Genomic DNA, 17,569 nt, shown 5'->3' with positions numbered 1-17,569 from the left:
TTCGTCTTTGCACTGGATGACTGTAAAATCTCTGCCCACTATGCTTTTGCAAATGTCTGATCAAATTTGAGGTGTTAAAATTCGGCTGACGCCACTTGAGACACTTGCTTTGCACAAATTACATTACTTTTCTTTTCTTTGCATGTATATTAACTCCACACAGCTGACATGACAACGACTCTTGGCAGTATTGGATCGATACTGAGTATTGGATCGGACCCTCCCAAGTTTGTGATTCCTGTTACTTGCTAAATTTACAAGGCGTTTCCAATGTTTATGGCTTGTACAACATCTTACAAAAGCGATCACATCCCTGATCACATCTTCTGAAAGGACAATACTATTGAAATGAAACTTGCATATAACTTTCCATGGCCGCTATGATGACATCACTGGTGGAGCTGGTGGTCGTGAGACACCTTGCGCTCTTTGACCTTCCGTCTGCTTGAGAATGCCTCACAGGTGCTCACTTGGGTGCAGGTCTAGGGACATACTGGCCAGTCACCTTCAACTTCCTCAGCAAGGCGCTTTTGGAAGTGTGTTGGATCAAGAGGGAGGGGGTCATGCTCTGCTTCAGAATGTCACAGTACATGCTGGAATTCATGTTTCCCTCAATTTACCACAGCTCCCCAGTGCAAGCAGCACTCATGCAGCCCCAGACCATGACACTCTCACTCCATGCTTGACTGTAGGCAGGATACAGTTATCTTGGTACGCTTCTTTTTAGTGCTGTCAATCGATTAAAATAATTCAAGTTAATGTCTACTCTGTGATTAATCATGATTAATAACATCCCAAGTTTTAATCGCGATTAATCGTTAATCATGATTAATCACATTGTGATTTTTTTTTTAGGCAGCTATCTATCTAATCACACATTTACCTTGGGCTTAATTAAGTCTACTTTTTCTACTACAGTTGGTTTGAAGTTTGTTTTGAGATAAAGGTATGGTTGCTTACTGCTGTCCAGTGGTCTCCTGCCGGTGCAACAAACGAAGCTTTGGCCAGCTTGTCCAAATTCGTTGCTGTTTCATTTCCATACAGTTTGTGAATTCTTGTGACGACAGTTCACTTGTATGTGGTCCTAGTTGTTGTCTTTTTGTTGATACGTCTTCTCCAGTGTAGCTTGACGACCACGGCTTGATCGCATGTTGCTAGCATCCTTGCTCATGTTAGCAAAGACATGCTTTGCCCAAAGGTGGTACTTCAGACTAGTGCTTTGATCAAAAAATAATTCATTGCATCAAGCTGTACACAGACCACTCTAAATGTCTTTTTTTGGGGGTATTTTCTCTTGAGAAGATATACTGTAATAAAAAAAATTGTCGCTGAAATGTGAGGGTTGTGCTCACTTTGGTGTACAAACTCCTGTATTTTAAAGTGACCCATATCGGGTATATCTGTGTTTACATTTACTGAACATCTAATACAACCCGCATGACGTACATGCGGATAAACAAAGTACTCATTGCCATTATCTAAGCCTTTGCCCATCTTGCTGAAAATCTTATCCTTCTCTACACCCTCCATTCTTCAAAAGGTGCAGCAGACACGACGGTATCTCCTAACCTAACCCGTCTTCCTCTCTACTTTATCTGGTGTCTGCAGCAGATGGATGATTCAAACAGTCAGACTCAGACAGCAGACTGAGCTTTCTGTCTGGCAAAGAACTTCTTATAAAGAATATCTGAGTTGTTTATAGCCTTTCTTCTAGGACTCTGTCACATACTGTACATTTAAAACGATAAAGTCCATGTTTAATTCCGTGTGGTATGTCCACTCTAGTGGTTTGAGCAACAGCGTTTTATCGATACGAACAAATAACTGCTGTATGTGAGTTGGCACATTTGCTTATTCCGTTTCGGAATTGATGTGTTTTGCTATATTTGACAGTTCACAGTGAAAAGTGTGAGGGTGCTGTAATTAGCAGCCAAGCACCTTAGCAAGCTCTTGTTTTTTTTTTTGAGAACTGTAAGAAATCCAACTTCTTCTCTTAGACTGGTTTATTAATAATGTTGTTTTGTAGTTCTGTCTTCAAAAAACATCAAAGCAATATTATTATTTTTATTGACACTTCGGTTTTCTTATATTTGTTCATAGGCAGGTGAGTCATATGGGGGGGAAGTTAGGACAATTCCAACAAATTGAGATGTGGTAGCAATAGGTACCCACGGGGTGCCTATTGAGACTTTTCTTCATGGGATCCAGAATTCCTCACGACACTGCTGTTCATGGTAAAGGAAAAGTGCTAAAATACGCTTAATTCCTTTGTTTGGATGGGTTGGATTATTGCGATGAATCATTATGGATGCGTTATGTCTGCATATATTACTGTACAGACACTTTCATTTAGCATCAATGCAGTCATTATATTTAAAATATTTTTGGGATTTTTTTTTTAGTCAAGGTGGCTGCCATTTTATAGTTTTGCTAGTATACAATTGGTAGGTGTATTCACTATGTTGTTCATCAGTTGCCATTCACTCATCTGTAGTTTGTCTGCTTCTTTCCACCAGACCAGTTTGTGTGCCACACTGAGTCCATAGCAGACATTGTGATCCTGGTAGATGGCTCCTGGAGTATTGGTAGGCTCAACTTCCGGCTGGTCCGCATGTTCCTGGAAAATCTGGTCAACGCCTTTGACGTGGGCATTGATAAGACCAGGATAGGTTGGTCTACCATTATTTTCCATCTTTTGTCATTTCTATAAATGTCTGCATTACGCCAATATAAACTTTTTAGAGGGAAATATGGAGTTAGAAAATGTGGTTTAACCTTAGGACTGGCTCAGTATAGCGGTGATCCAAGGATAGAGTGGCACCTCAATGCGTTCACCACTAAAGATGCTGTCCTTGATGCTGTGAAGAACCTTCCTTACAAAGGAGGAAACACTCTCACAGGTACTATATTATTACTGACATGATATATTGTCGTAACTCTTTCCCTTTTGAACTTTCATAGAATCTCCCTATGTTTAATAAATCATGTATTTGTGCTCTTTTATTCCTCCTCAATGTTTCTTCCTCCCAACACGACTGTCTGTAGGTATGGCACTGTCCTACATCTTGGAGCATTGTTTCAAGCCTGAGTCTGGTGCCCGTGTTGATGTACCTAAGATTGGGATCCTCATAACCGATGGGAAGTCTCAGGATGATGTTATCCCACCTGCAGAAAGCCTGCAAAAAGCTGGGGTTGAGCTGTTTGCTATCGGTGAGATAGGGCATACGCAGGATTTCACAATTTTGCCACAATATATGGAGCTGTAACTAAAAATAGTTAATAATAATGAATATACTTGACTGTGTCCTTTCCTTTATGTGTTGCAGGTGTGAAGAATGCTGATGAGAATGAGCTGTGCTCCATTGCCTCCGAGCCGGACGACTCTCATGTATATAATGTAGCTGACTTCAACGTTATGAGCTCCATTGTGGAAGGACTGACCAGAACAGTGTGTGAACACGTGGAGCAGCAAGACAAGGACATCAAGCAACGTAAGTGCACAATGAGACATCACAGACTATGGACCGTGGAGCATTAATGTCAGTTTATACTTACTGAAAATGCTCTCCAGGAATTGATTACTTGTGCATACATGCAATGAAATTTCTAGCTATAATCATCCATCCATCCATTTTCTATATCCCAGCTGACTTCGGGCAACAGGTGGGGTATACCCTGGACTGGTCGCCAGCCAATCGCAGGGCACATATAGACAAACAACCATTCACACTCACATTCATACCTATGGGCAATTTAGAGTCGCCAATTAACCTCACCTGCATGTTTTTGGAATGTGGGAGGAGGCCGGAGTACCCAGAGAAAACCCACGTGCACACGGGGAGAACATGCAAACTCCACACAGAAATGCCCAGGGGAGAATCGAACCCAGTTCTTCCCAATCTCCAAGCTGTTACTGTGTTGGCCAACGTGCTAACCACGAGACCACCGTGCAGCCCAGCTATGATCATAAGGTAATTTAATGTAGTTGACATAAGTAACCCAACTGGTCTACGTGTGCTTTGTGGACTTGGTAAAGACATTCGTCCATGTACCCTGGGAGTGGTGCTTTGGGCGTGCAGGGTTGGTGGCAGGCTACTACGTGCCATTCCGTCCTTGTACAACCGAAGCAGGAGCCTGGTTCGCATTGCCAGCAGTAAATCAAGCTTGTTCCCGGTGAACGTTGGCATCCGCCAAGGCTGCCCTTTGTCACGGATTCTGTTCATAATTTTTTTGAACACAATTTATAGGTGCAGCCAAGAAGTCGAGAGGTTCCATTGTGGGGGCCTTAAGATCTCATCTCTGCTATTTGCAGATTATGTGGTTGTGATGGCCTCATCAGATTGTCATCTGATTGTTAAGATTCAGGGATGAGACTCAGCACCTCCACATCTGAGGCCATGGTTCTTAGTCGGAAAAGGGTGGATTACACACTTCGGGTTGGGCACGAGGTCTTGCCCCAAGTGTATCTTGGGGTCTTGTTCACGAGTGTGGGAAGGTTGAAGTGTGAGATCGACAGGCGGATCGGCAGTGTCGACAGTAATGCGGTCGCTGTACTGGACCATCGTAGTGAAGAGAAAGCCGAGCTGGAAGGCAATGCTCTCAATTTACCGGTTGATGTTCCCGTCCTCACCTATGGTCAAGGGCTTTGGGTCGTGACCGAAAGAACGAGATTGCTGATACAAGCAGCCAAAATGAGTTTCCCCTGTAGGGTTGCTGAACTCACCCGAAGAGACAGGGTGAGGAGCTCGGTCATCTGGAAGGAGCTCAGAGTAGAGCCACTGTTCCTTCATATCGAGAGTAACCTAGTCCTGATGCCTCCTGGGCGTCTCCCCGGCGAAGTGTTCGTAGCATTGGCAGCCTTGAGGAGGCCCCAGAGCAGATCGAGGACACGCTGGCCTGAGAATGCCTCGGTGTCCTCCCGGTGGAACTGCAAGAGGTGGCCGAGGACCAGGAAGCCTGGACTTCCCTATTCAGATTGCTGCCCCCGTGACTCGGACCCCGATTAGAAGGAAATGGACGGATGGATGGATAATATAAGTAACATTTTTATTTGACCATCACAAACATACTGAAGCCCATGTACAGTCTGTCCTTCATACAGGTTATGGACCCCAGGTTAAAACTACCTGTTTTGGACCATCAACCAGCATCCACGTATTAGAGAGTGCCATACAGTCAATTTATTGTGTCAATCTGTGTCTGATCTCAATGTGTATCAGATATACTAATTTTCTACCATTTTTTGTTCTTCCAGAACAGCCACCAGAGAGGATTGGACCACCATCAGACCTGGTGACATCAGAGGTCACAGCCAGAAGCTTCCGAGTGACATGGAGCCACTCCACTGGAAATGTGGAGAAATACAGAGTGGTTTATTTTCCTGCTCAAGGAGGACAACCACAGCAGGTAAGTGTTTTTGTTTTGGCGTGAATCACATTTCTATGAAGACAACAGTATCTCTTCACTAGATAACCTGTGTGTGTGTGTGTGTGTGTGTGTGTGTGTGTGTGTGTGTGTGTGTGTGTGTGTGTGCGTGCGTGGACATCGACAGTGGTGAACACACTTTATCAGCTATTGAATCAGGGCTAGACATTGAGTTTGGTGTTTAAGAACTTGCTGACCTCAACCCCAATAAACACTTTTCGGATGAACCACAACAGATTTTATGCGATAGTCTCTTTCGAATCCAACATCACTGACTTTTAATCTCACATGTTTTCTGAATGAATGGACAGAAATGACCACATGCACAGCTTGTAGAAAGTTGTTTTGGTCTATTTCTTGTAGGTTTTCCCTGTCCTTTTTGTCATGTTGACTATAGGTGGTCCTTGTGTATCGATATCTTAGGACGCACTCATGCCTCTTAATAGTACAAAAAGAAAAAGAGAACTAGTTCAAGTGGGTACGCATGGCGGAAGAATACTTAGGCTGAAGGATATGTCGTTGCACCGCGGAAGGACGTCACTTTTGTTCTTTTTCATGAACTTTTTCCCCATCATTTGGCAGCCTAATGGCATAGAATCGCATGAAATGGAGAGTGAGAAGTAAGCAGTGTAATGGTCTCGTAATTGAGACTTCCTCCTCCCGATAAGCCTGTCTTTCGCTCTCTTCCAACACCCCTTCCAGTGTTTAAGACAACTACAGGAATAGAAGTAAGGAATCGTTCTCTTTTTATTGTTTAATTTAATTCTTGTATTTAACTTTTTATTACTATGTTTTATGCCCTTCATGTGTTCTATGTTCTGTGTGAGTGACTTAGTTGCTACTTTAGGTAAAAGTTCTGACTTGCAATAAAATTCGACTTACAGTACATCGCCATCGTAGGAACAGAACTTGTTCTTAGACTGACGACCTCCTGTGTACTGAAAGAAAGTTGTGAGGGTGGAACTCATTCTCAGATACTTTCATATTTTCATAGCCTCTTCCTTAAAGACACATTGCTAAACTTATGTAAATTAAGGCTCACCAGGAATGATACTCTGACTAATCCAGTTACTTGCTTAAGTTTTCTTGCTCTTTTGAACAGAAAAACTGTTTTATCTCATTCGTAATTGATTTTATGGCTGCCAGCTGTTCTGACTGTATGGAAGAAGACCTTACCAGATCAACCTGTATTGTAGCCTAATTGTCATAAGTGTCATGAACTACCAAAGAATAAAATATATACGTTGGTCCTATCAAACTGAGTACCTTTCTGTCTTTCTTCTTGTTCTTGCATCACCTTTCCCTTCCTTTATTTTTATGTCCTCACATTCAACTATTCTATTGCCTTCTGCTCCCCGATCTCATCTATTTGTCTTCGTACCCCTTCGCACCCCAGTCTGTGGTAGACGGCCATGACACCTCGGTGGTGTTGCAACATCTCAACTCGCAGACCGAATACCAGCTGTCTGTGTTTGCTGTGAATGAAAATGATGCCAGTGAAGCACTGAGAGGATCAGCAACAACTTGTAAGTGTAATTATATGCACACGTGCATGTTTTTGCAAAACACTTCACACAGTGAAATTAAATGGAAATAGGTAAAATGACACAGGCCATGACGCCCCCTCTAATTTAAGTAGGGATGGGCCAATTCGATCCGGTATAGGAAATTTCTGATTGTCTGTGAACGTATCAGCTTTTGTGTGTGTGCGGCGCTGCATGTGCGGAAACAGCCAGGTGCACTGATATTCTAGTTACATGATCTAATATTCTTTTAGCGTAGCTGTGGCCGACAGTAACCTTCAATAATTGGCCACCTTCTCGTCATTCTTATAGTTTCTGTAGACACTACAATAATAATAATTGTATTAAAGCAAACAGAGCTCTGGTATCGGAATAGTAACAGTATCGGTAGATATCCAAATTCAGGTATCGGGATCAGATCAGAAATGACAAAATGTGGATCAGTGCATCCCTATATTTAAGAAGATAAAATCAGTTGAAGCAAAGTTGGTGGGCTGGTAGAATGGTAATATATGCTCCATGTATTACACTCGCACGTATTACACCGCCCAACCCCCCCCCCGCCCCCGGAAATTTACATGCTGTTTTGACTCTTCCAACCAAGTCAGACAGAGAGCCTGAGGGCTTGTCCCGCATATGCCGCATATGACATAATGTCTTATTTGTTTTGAACCCCTGTTAAATCTCTCTCTAGTAATTGTATTTTATTGTATGAATACAGAAATACTGTATTGTGTGTCAAAACACTATAAATCAAGATTCAAATTTAGCATTAATTTGTTTCTATTCTGTACACCCACCCCTGCTGTTTCTGATACAACTGCTTTAATTGAGGTCATTCTTTTTGTGTTAAATTATTTATACTTGCATTAAGTTGTCTTTAAGTAAATGGAGATAATTCATATAGAGTTGTTGCCAGAATGGTCCATGTTATGCAAGTCAATAGATATAAAGTACAGTATGTTTAACAGTACTGTTACTTGGAAGGTACTTGGAAGGCTAGGGTGGAAGAAGCAGAAACGAATTTTCTACACAATCCTAGTGAGAACTGTGCAAAGACCTGTTGAAATCCAGTCGTGCAAAAGATTTAATTTCTAATGTTTGCCAGTCTTGTTGCTCTAATTGTGTTTTCCCTGTGTGTGGTCTTGTGCATATGCAGTGGCTCTTCCCACAGTGACAAGCCTCCAGCTGCTTCATGTGACTCATAACAGCATGAAAGCAAGATGGCACAGTGTGGAGGGAGCGTCAGGCTACATGTTGCTTTATGCACCACTCACAGATGAAGGCGACTTGGGTGAGAAGGAGGTAATGTTTAAAACGAAGGAGATTAGTCGATACAGTCAAACTTGTCTATAGCGGCCACTAGAGGGAGACTGCAAAAGTGGCCGCTATAGACAGGTGGCCTCTATAGACAGGTTGGTGTCCAGTTTGAATGTTGACCAGTAGAGGGAAAAAAATGGAAAAAAAACACAGAACAAAGCTGTGCTAGTAATGTCTTACGCTTGTTTTTAATATTTTACTTTTTATACGGCAGAGTGTCATTACAGCTTTAGTTCATCAGGAAGTGACGGGAAGTGACGGTGGGCGTCCCGAGCAGGAGAGCTAGGCTCAGTGCTAGCTGTGAGTTTCGAGAGAGTTGGGAAGTGTGTTTATGTTGGCGTGGATGTAAAGTCCTGCAGTGTTCTCCGCTGTTAATGAAGCCATTAAAGTGCATCAGCGACGTGAGTCTCTCCTTCCCCACAACAAGCAGCATTACAGTATTGACCAGTGCACACCAGGAAATAAACGGTGTCATTTCTTACAGGCATTGGCTGGACAGCTATGTAGTGGGGCTTGTTTAACCTTTGCCTTGTGGGCAAGCAGGAAGGAGAGACGATGTTGAGAGATGTGTGTGTGTTCTGAGATGCTGTCTGGTGGCCGCGTTCAATAAATAAAGTTGGCAGAAGCAACAGGAGAAATTTCCTTCTTTGCTTCGGAGCTGAATAACACTGACAAGTTAACAGACTAGTAGCGAACGGAAAAGAAGACGGCTTTTTTGTGTGGAATACAGAAGATGAGGACTTTGATGGATTTGTGGATGAGGATTGATAAAAAATAACGTGAGTACATTCTAAAATACTTCAATTAAGTACAACCAAACTCAGTTTTGCTCCCGCTGCCGCATGCATGCTAGCGTTTTTTTTTTTTTTTATTGTAGCGTCGCTGGGAGCACGTCCTGTTCCCAGCCTACTTTGCGGTAAAGTTTTGGTGCAAATGCTCCTAAAGTTACATGTTTGACCAGGAAATAGCAAGCTCAAAAGAAGACGGCTTTTTATGTGGAACAACTGACAGTTTGTGTGGATCTTGTGAATGATTGTGACTGAGCTAGGACTCAGTAATTAAAGTCTACACACGACGGCTTCATTGATTAAAAAACGAAACTTTTTCATGCATGAAGCTTCTACTTGAGTCGGTAATTTGGCCGCTATATGCGGTCAGATATTGACCAAGGGAGACAAAATGGGTGGCCGCTGGCCGCGTTGGACAGGTGACTGCTATACACAGGGTCTATAACATGTAAATTTGCTGCGGGGGATTTTTCAGTGGCCGCTATAGGCAGGTGGCCGTTCTATAAAGGTGGCCGCTAAGACAGGTTTGACTGTAAATGTTTCAGTTTCAATTCTAAATTAACTCCTTGGCCATAGTTTTGTGCCACTGTTGAAGTTTGTTTTTTCTTGTCTACAGATCAAAGTGTCAGATACAGTGACAGAGCTGGAGTTGGATGGTCTCATCCCACAAACTGAGTATACCGTCACTGTTTATGCGATGTATGGAGAGGAGGCCAGCGACCCCATTGCAGATCAACAAACTACGTGTGAGTGATGGACACCCATATACATTTGGCTTGTACTCTTCTGTCAGGAGCATCTTGTAGATGAAATGGCACAAAATGTCATCCCTATTAAAATATATGCAGAAACATTCAGGAAAAAAGGAAAATAAATATATAAATGAATAACACACAAACACACACAAAGCTAAGATGTCAATGTTTGTTCAGATAGCTTAGCATCATTGACCTACAGAATTCTTACCATCTGGAATGCAGAACATTTCCCTGTATTTGGCCCTCTCTGGAAAAAATTTAGATCCTCAAAATTAAACAATGTACAGTAGTTCTACTCCCTTGCAAACCACAATCTTAATGTATTGTTAAATTGATACCTCTTACAGTGTCAATCAAACCTGAGCATTATTTTTTTTTGTAATGGAAGATTTTTGATACAACTCCTGTGTAGGATCTCATGAGATTGTGCTGGTGTACTAATTGAAGTGTCCAGGCAGAATGTCGTAATTTATCTGACATTGCCCTCCTTGTCCTCTGCTCAGTACCACTGAGTCCTCCCAGTAACCTTCAGTTCTCTGACATCACCCACAACTCAGCACGCATCAGCTGGGACCCCTCGGAAAGAGGAGTTACGGGTTATCGCATCATGTGGGTGAAGACAGACGGGGAGGTCGCAGAGGAGGTGTGTGTGTCATTTAATTGAAATACTATTGAGAAGGTCATAAAATGTATTTATTTGTACAAACCACCGTATTAGTTGTTGGCACCAGCATTCCACTATTTGAGAAGCAGTGATTTATGAACAATGCATGTGCACAAGTATATCACCACATATTCCTATAATGTTTTTAAGCGGTTTTCCACCAAACCACACAGACTGAACTGTTATTCAGGAAGTAATTATTTTTTTGTTGTGTCCTGTAGGTGGAAGTTGGGCCTGTGAGGTCTTATGACCTCAGTGGACTGACATCACTCATGGAGTACTCAGTGGCTGTATTTGCTCTGTATGATGAGGGCCAATCAGAACCGCTCAATGATGGATTCACTACAAGTAAGTTTGGGAGATAAATAAAAGTGTTGCTTGCTGTTCATCTCAAGGTTGGTTGTGATGTTTTTATCAAAAACCTTGTCCACCATTTTGGAATAGTGAAAGCTTGATCAATCTAGCAGTCAATTGCTGTATTAGTAATCATTGACTGAGTGTGTAGGAGTGTGTGTGGTAGTAATTTGGTCATATAGCCTGCTTCTACTACCTCTATGTGGGTAGATAGATAGCTTTTAAGCTGGATGAACAACGTTTAACCAGTAGAGAGATGTCACCTGTACCAATTTGCATAGCACCGTAAATATAAAGGTTCCCTCAACTTTGTCTTCTTAATTGTCCGTATTTCATTTCCCAATGCAAACTCTACTGTTGGCAATTTGTTCTCGGCTTGCACGAAGAGGTCTATCAATACCTTTCAAAGGTGAACCATTTTTCTGGTCGTGCCTAACAGTGTTGAATGGTATTACCCCTAGTCCTCCCTCTGCTCTGTTGGCAGTATGCCCACCTCATTTACAGCTCAGCATAATAGGCCAGTCACATTAAAAGGTCATTTCCCTGTCCCTGACTATTCAATCACTCTAACGGTTATTGATCGGTTGGAATATCCCTTTAAGCAACAAGCTACACAGAGGCTCCAGTGCTGAGTCAGCGGAAAGAAATTGACTTCTGGCAAGAAATCACCGCCCTCTTCAATCTAGAACGTGATGATGGTTTATACTTATCACTTGGCAAATGTTGTTAATTGGACCAGGATCATCAAGGGGTTTTACAAGATGGCTTCACAAAAACTGTGGTGATACAATGGTCAGAAAAGCTGCCGGAATTTTCCACATGCCAATGCACAGAGATCAAACATGTTTTATGCTTTATGAATATTCTATTCTGCATGCCGGAGGGAAATATATAACATGGCATTTTGTCCAGAGAAAAAAGATGACTCGTCTTATATTTGTGATCTAGGGATTTATACATTCAACCTAAATGACAAAGGTTTTCTTCCCGTCACTCACGCACACCAGTGACCTGGAGAGAGAAGTTAGAAAGCAACATAGGAGTTATGAGGCTAATTTTAAGATAATGGTGATCAATGAATGTCTGTGAATATTCTCATTCATGCAGGTCACTGTGCTGTCAGTGCATGGAATCGATCGTAACTGGACTGTTCAGGTTGTCTTAGAGGCGAAACGTCTCCTAAGACAACCTAAACAGTCCAGTTCCGATCGATTCAATGCTCTGAGGATGATCAATGAAGTCATCAAACGACTGCCGAGCAGCTAAGAAAACTTGTATTACCCTTTGAGTCTGACATACTGCACTGGAAGTAAAATAATAAAAATTGGTGTTCTCTTATATGCGGGTCAATACAGTACTAGAAAAGCATTGAACTGTGTCAATCATGTTTGCAGAATTTTGTAGAGCTTTAAGGACTTATTCAAAAAAATATCAGCTCACCAACTTGGAATTTTGTGATCTCTGTACTTGACATGAGATGAACCAAAGAGATTGTGATGTAAAAAAAAATAAAGTTTATCTTTATTTGTTAGCTCCAGTTCCAGGTCCTCAACACTTCCATTCTAGTGATGTCGGTCCAGACAGTTTTCAGGTAATTTGGGATCACTCAGCCGATGACATCATCGTCTACAGACTCTCCTGGGCACCATCCACTGGTGGTGACACAAAGGAGGTCAGTACAAATAATGTGCATTGGTTCTATGTTTAATTTGGTATGCAGCAGTCGAAGTTGAGGGTTTTTAACTTGAATACTGTTTAACCAGCCACATATTTGTGGTATTTTCTTCTCATCAATCTGACTAATAATTCCAGTGAAAATGTAATTTACAACCAAGCATTATTACCCTTCAGGGAGTCACCATTTTTCAGTAAGACAGCAGTCTACTTTTGTGCCCAGATAAAATGGATCCCGTGCTGTGTGGACCTAACTGCTCCACTCTAGCTGGTAAAACCCCTGACATGACTGAGTATACATAAAAGCTGAATGGACCCACAATGAATGGCCTGGGTGTTTTATTACACTGATCTAGGGTTTAGAGACAACTGGTAGGCTGCGATAGAACCCTCTCATGTCTGATTAACTGTGTGTGTGTGTGTGTTTATGTTCTTTTGCTCAGAGTGATTAGTGTTGCAAATACCACTCCTGGGAGTTAGAGAGGTGGGCTGCAAGCACAGATACAAGCAGTCGCTGTCTCTTACCCTTTCGCAGTAAATGTGCCAGTTACAGTATCGTTGCTACAATACAATTTCACATGCACACAAATTGAAAACAGTTTTCATATTTTATAGTTTACATGAGCGGACATATATAACCATAAATGCTCATCCCACATAGATTGTCTTTATGCGATACATGTTTAAAGGGGATATATTTTGGGAAACTTTTCAATTGCGTGCATACTCCAGTGATGTGCAGTCTGGGGATGAAAAATAAAATACCGTTACCGTCCAAGTGCACTTCATGGTGCCTGCCAGCTTCTGTTTGTCAGCATGTCGCCAATATGATGTTGCACAAACAATTATTGTGCCATATTTTCCGGACTGTAAGTCGCTCCGGAGTATAAGTCGCACCAGCCAAAAATGCACAATGAAGAAGAAAAAACATATATAAGTCGCACTGAACTATAAGTCACATTTTGGGGGAGAAATGTATTTTATAAAATCAGAGACCAAGAACAGACATTTAATCTTCAAAGGCAAGCTATAGTAATAACAATAAAATGGAGAACAACAGGCTAAATAGGCATCTGTTAACGTAACGTGAATAGGTGGTATGGTAACGTAACATATTAACAGTTATTCAGAGAACTATAGCATAAATAACATAACATAACTACTTTACTTGTAGTTTGTAGTCTGTAGAATATGATTTTCTTTTTGGGGGCATTTGTGTTCCGTCTTCCGCAGTCGTCTTTATATATTGTAATTTTTCAGTGGTACAGGAGTGATAGGAGTAGCAGATACTGGCACACAAGCCAAGGTGCTTGTCACTGCCGTCCTTCCATACAGAAGATTTTTTTTTTTTTTTTTTTTTGCAGCAGGTCCAGGTATAGCAGCTGAAACAGAGTTTCTCTGCCCATGACTTGGAAATTTCCTGGTTGAGATCCTCCCTTGTGTCTCTCCATCAGCAACTACACAACAACATGTCACGTCAAAGCCATGAGTCAAGCAGAGCTGCAGTGTTGTTAGATGCACAGATTGTCAAACATCATTACATCACCTACCACCCACAGAGGACATCAGAACAAAGTGGATTTATTGTAATCCAGTAATAAGTTGACTTCAGCGTTAATTCCCTTCTTTTCCTGCAGTGTAGAAATAACACTTGGGCTGTTGTTTTTGGTGTGAAAATGTTATGTCAATGTGCAACATGTGGCAAGCTGTTTTCAATCTCTGTTGTTCCCACACTCGCTCTTGTTTGCCCCTAAAGGGCCCACACATCATGTCTGACTGCTACTGCAGTAGAGAAAAGGCAGTGTGATATTTGCATGAGAGAGGACAGACCACCAAAACCAACTGCTCTGAACAGGGTTGTTTAGAGAGTGTTTTAAGTGTGCTGCCATTCTCGATCCTTGGGGTATTTTGACCAAAGCATATCACAGACATGTTATTAACCTTGGAATTGTTTTAGCCTGTGACAATTGCATAATACAAAAAATAGGATAATGGAGAGATTTAATTAGTATAAAAAATAATAATACCCCAATAAACACATGGCTATTTTCACTGCTGAAATGAGCATTACACAGAGTGTCTAGGGCAGGGGTGCCCATTACGTCGATTGCAAGCTACCGGTCGATTGCAAAGGTAGTGTGGGTCGATGGGATAAATGCCACTTTGTCATCAGTCAGCTGACATTAAAGCTGTCCTTCTGATTCGCTGGTGCTCCCCTGCTGCAAAGATTAAGTGGTGAACAGGCTTCTCAAGCTACACAGAGATGCAACATTCATTTTTATTATTCTGATTACGGATAAACTAACTCTGCGGTAAGATTCCTACATCTATAACAAACGTTATTCGTTCACTTGTAGCGGCTAGTTATGCAGAAAAAAGCTGAATTGTTTGATGGCTTTGCTGCACGTCCTGAACTCCACTATAGAAATGTGTGGTTTCTACATTTCTGTTTGTTGCACTATTATCACATAATTAATTGGAAAATGGGACCATTGCTGAAACCTGTTTAATATGTTGCCTTGACTTTGGCTGTATTGTATTTTGCATAATCATTTTCATTTCTTGTATATCTGTAATGTTTGATAGCAAATGCTAACTGGACTTAATAGATGAACTCTGTGTGGAATGAACTCTATGTAGTTATTTTGACTGACATCCCACTCAGGTGATGTACACAATTATTGAGGAATTATGTGTAATTAACGTTATTGTCATAGTGAATTGAATTGTAAATTAATGAATGATGTCAACTACTTGGTGTACCTGTGAACTTTAAAACTGTGAATGTGAAATACTAATTATTAGTATTTAGTCGAGTAGTTTCAAAGTCGACCACTTCAATTTTCTATATCTGTTATATGTTTTATAGTAAGAGATCACTTCGACATGTAACTTGTGTGGTGAAAAAGTGTGTGCACCCTTGATATACATGTGCAACGTACATAAATACTCATACATAGTATAGTATAGTATATAGTGTATAAATATAGTAAATATATGACACATTTATATATTTAAAAATATATTTGCTGTGTTAAATAGTAGAAGGTAGATTTTTGGAACTTGGTCATTTTAAAAGTAGCTCGCAGGATGAAAAAGTGTGAGCACCCCTGGTCTAAGGGTTCTGTGAAGAAAGCTATTTCTGCAAATAGTCTGACTATTTAGTCACTTACAGTAAATTCCAATTTCGGTGTTGCTGTCTGTGGAAGCAAGTTCTACCACGGGGGTTGCTTCATTTTTGTGTCGTACAGATGTTGTTGTTTGGACTTCTGCCACTGCCGCAGTTGGACCCAACTGGCAGTCGCTGCTCATGTTTGAATTACTAGCAACATCTTGTTAAACTTAACACAGCAAGTACAATTAAAATATTTGAAGTTATAAAAACTAAGACATTCTGTTATTTTAGATTTTATTACTCTCTCAACCCAAATGAATGACCTTTGGGTTGGAACTCTGGCATGGTATTCAGAGAATAAATACTCCTGTCACATTTCTGGTAAATCGCTTCAGTTCTAAGTCCCTGAACGGCTTAAGCACTTTTTTGAAGCACAGCCTGACACATTTGAATACGTTAATGATGTGGGAAATGCCAGTTAGCTATTTCATTTTATTAAATTTGGTGTTCTTGTATAAGTGTGTGGTTCTTCTTTCCTAAATAGATTTTCTGTGTGTATTTCCTTTGCAGGTGATCCTGAGTGGAAGTGATAAACGATACATTCTGACTGGTCTCAGCCCCTCCACTGAGTATGAAGTTATGTTGACGGCAGTTTTCAAAGACCAATCAGAGAGCGACACTGTCTCTGTCACAGAGACCACATGTAAGATGTGTGCGACTTCTTTACGGCCACCGTGAATTGTTATTTTTGACTCAAGAACTCAATCATCATGGGTGCCCAAAGTCCATTTGTGGCTCACCGCTCGGGTTTTATTGTCTCATGGAAAATAAAATTAAACATGACCGCCGTCAGAACATTTTCTAGGTGGATGGCCACACTGAAAAGAGATAAACATCACAGTTTACATGAAAAAAACTTGTAATGTTATGAGGAAAAGTTTAAATGTGAGTGTTACACCAGCGCTTTTAAAGTAATGGGGTGAGGTGTCGGGGGGGCGCAAGGGGCAGGTGGGACATTCAGTATCAGCGTTGTACTGCTCCCCCTAACGTTTGTTGTCTGCTTGCTAACTCAGCAGACAAATATTTGCAATTTTTTCTCTGTTTTGAGAATGACACAGACTGAGCAGTGTTGTTTAAATCTTACAAATTGAGTGTTGAATGGCTTAACTTGGAAATTGTTTTCTCAGCTCATTTTATTCATCTATTTTGATAATCAGGTGACTGTTTGCAGAAGGCTGGTGCTAGCAACTCATACAGTGGTTTGTACAGATAAATAAATAAAATAGGGGTGTCAAATTAAAGCATTCATTGAGATGACTTCATTACAGTCATGTTTCGTACATTTTTTTTTTAATTACGGTAATCTAATTTTTTCTCTAATTTTACATTTTCTGTATGCATGTTGCCTTTTTGTAAAATCTGTTTTTATGCATTGGGTTTGTTGTCCTTGAGTTGTTGGGGGTGGAAAACAATGGTCAGTCACATCCTGAAGTGGACATTGATTGGGTGTCATTGTGTGTGGCCTTGTTTAGCATCAGCTGATAGGCTCCCATTGTAATTGTTGGCAGGGCAAGGTGAGGAGCGGTGAGTTGAGGAGTGAAAATAGAGGTGCATGTGAAAGTTGTCAGTCCAATGAATGGGGAATTTACATCTCAAAAACGCTGCATCATCACCAAAGGTAGAGCGATATGCCTTCTTAGAATGAAGGAGTTTGCTTACGTTAGAGATGGCTGCATCTGTTCATCTATTAAAAACAATAAATGGCTTTTTAAAGCCACTTTTTTGTTATACAGTATATCATTGTTTTTATCTACCACAATAATGTAATGAATGTAAATGAAAACGCCTCAAGGTGAGGGCTTTTGTCAGAATTTTTAATTAGATCAATTAACAGCAGATCACAATTAATTCATCTTTTTGCAGCACTAAAATAAATACTATCAGATTCC

The 17,569-nt window shown here is 41.0% G+C and overlaps 1 protein-coding gene across 5 annotated transcripts in view; it reads left to right on the top strand.

Annotated features, from left to right (window-relative positions):
- The window catches only part of col14a1a (collagen, type XIV, alpha 1a), a 176,517-nt gene that overhangs the window by 56,092 nt on the left and 102,856 nt on the right, over positions 1 to 17,569 (top strand). For all 5 annotated transcript variants that reach the window (XM_054780660.1, XM_054780659.1, XM_054780658.1 and 2 more), the window contains exons 6-17: positions 2,517 to 2,669; positions 2,781 to 2,900; positions 3,046 to 3,210; positions 3,327 to 3,491; positions 5,255 to 5,406; positions 6,821 to 6,950; positions 8,107 to 8,252; positions 9,672 to 9,801; positions 10,317 to 10,456; positions 10,699 to 10,825; positions 12,364 to 12,503; positions 16,191 to 16,323. In XM_054780660.1, coding sequence (XP_054636635.1) covers positions 2,517 to 2,669; positions 2,781 to 2,900; positions 3,046 to 3,210; positions 3,327 to 3,491; positions 5,255 to 5,406; positions 6,821 to 6,950; positions 8,107 to 8,252; positions 9,672 to 9,801; positions 10,317 to 10,456; positions 10,699 to 10,825; positions 12,364 to 12,503; positions 16,191 to 16,323 — 1,701 coding nt within the window. The remainder of the gene's footprint in view (positions 1 to 2,516; positions 2,670 to 2,780; positions 2,901 to 3,045; positions 3,211 to 3,326; positions 3,492 to 5,254; positions 5,407 to 6,820; positions 6,951 to 8,106; positions 8,253 to 9,671; positions 9,802 to 10,316; positions 10,457 to 10,698; positions 10,826 to 12,363; positions 12,504 to 16,190; positions 16,324 to 17,569) is intronic.

The sequence above is a fragment of the Dunckerocampus dactyliophorus genome, chromosome 7, assembly GCF_027744805.1.
Source record: "Dunckerocampus dactyliophorus isolate RoL2022-P2 chromosome 7, RoL_Ddac_1.1, whole genome shotgun sequence".
Classification (NCBI taxonomy): domain Eukaryota; kingdom Metazoa; phylum Chordata; class Actinopteri; order Syngnathiformes; family Syngnathidae; genus Dunckerocampus; species Dunckerocampus dactyliophorus.
This window is presented reverse-complemented; position numbering and strand designations above follow the sequence as displayed.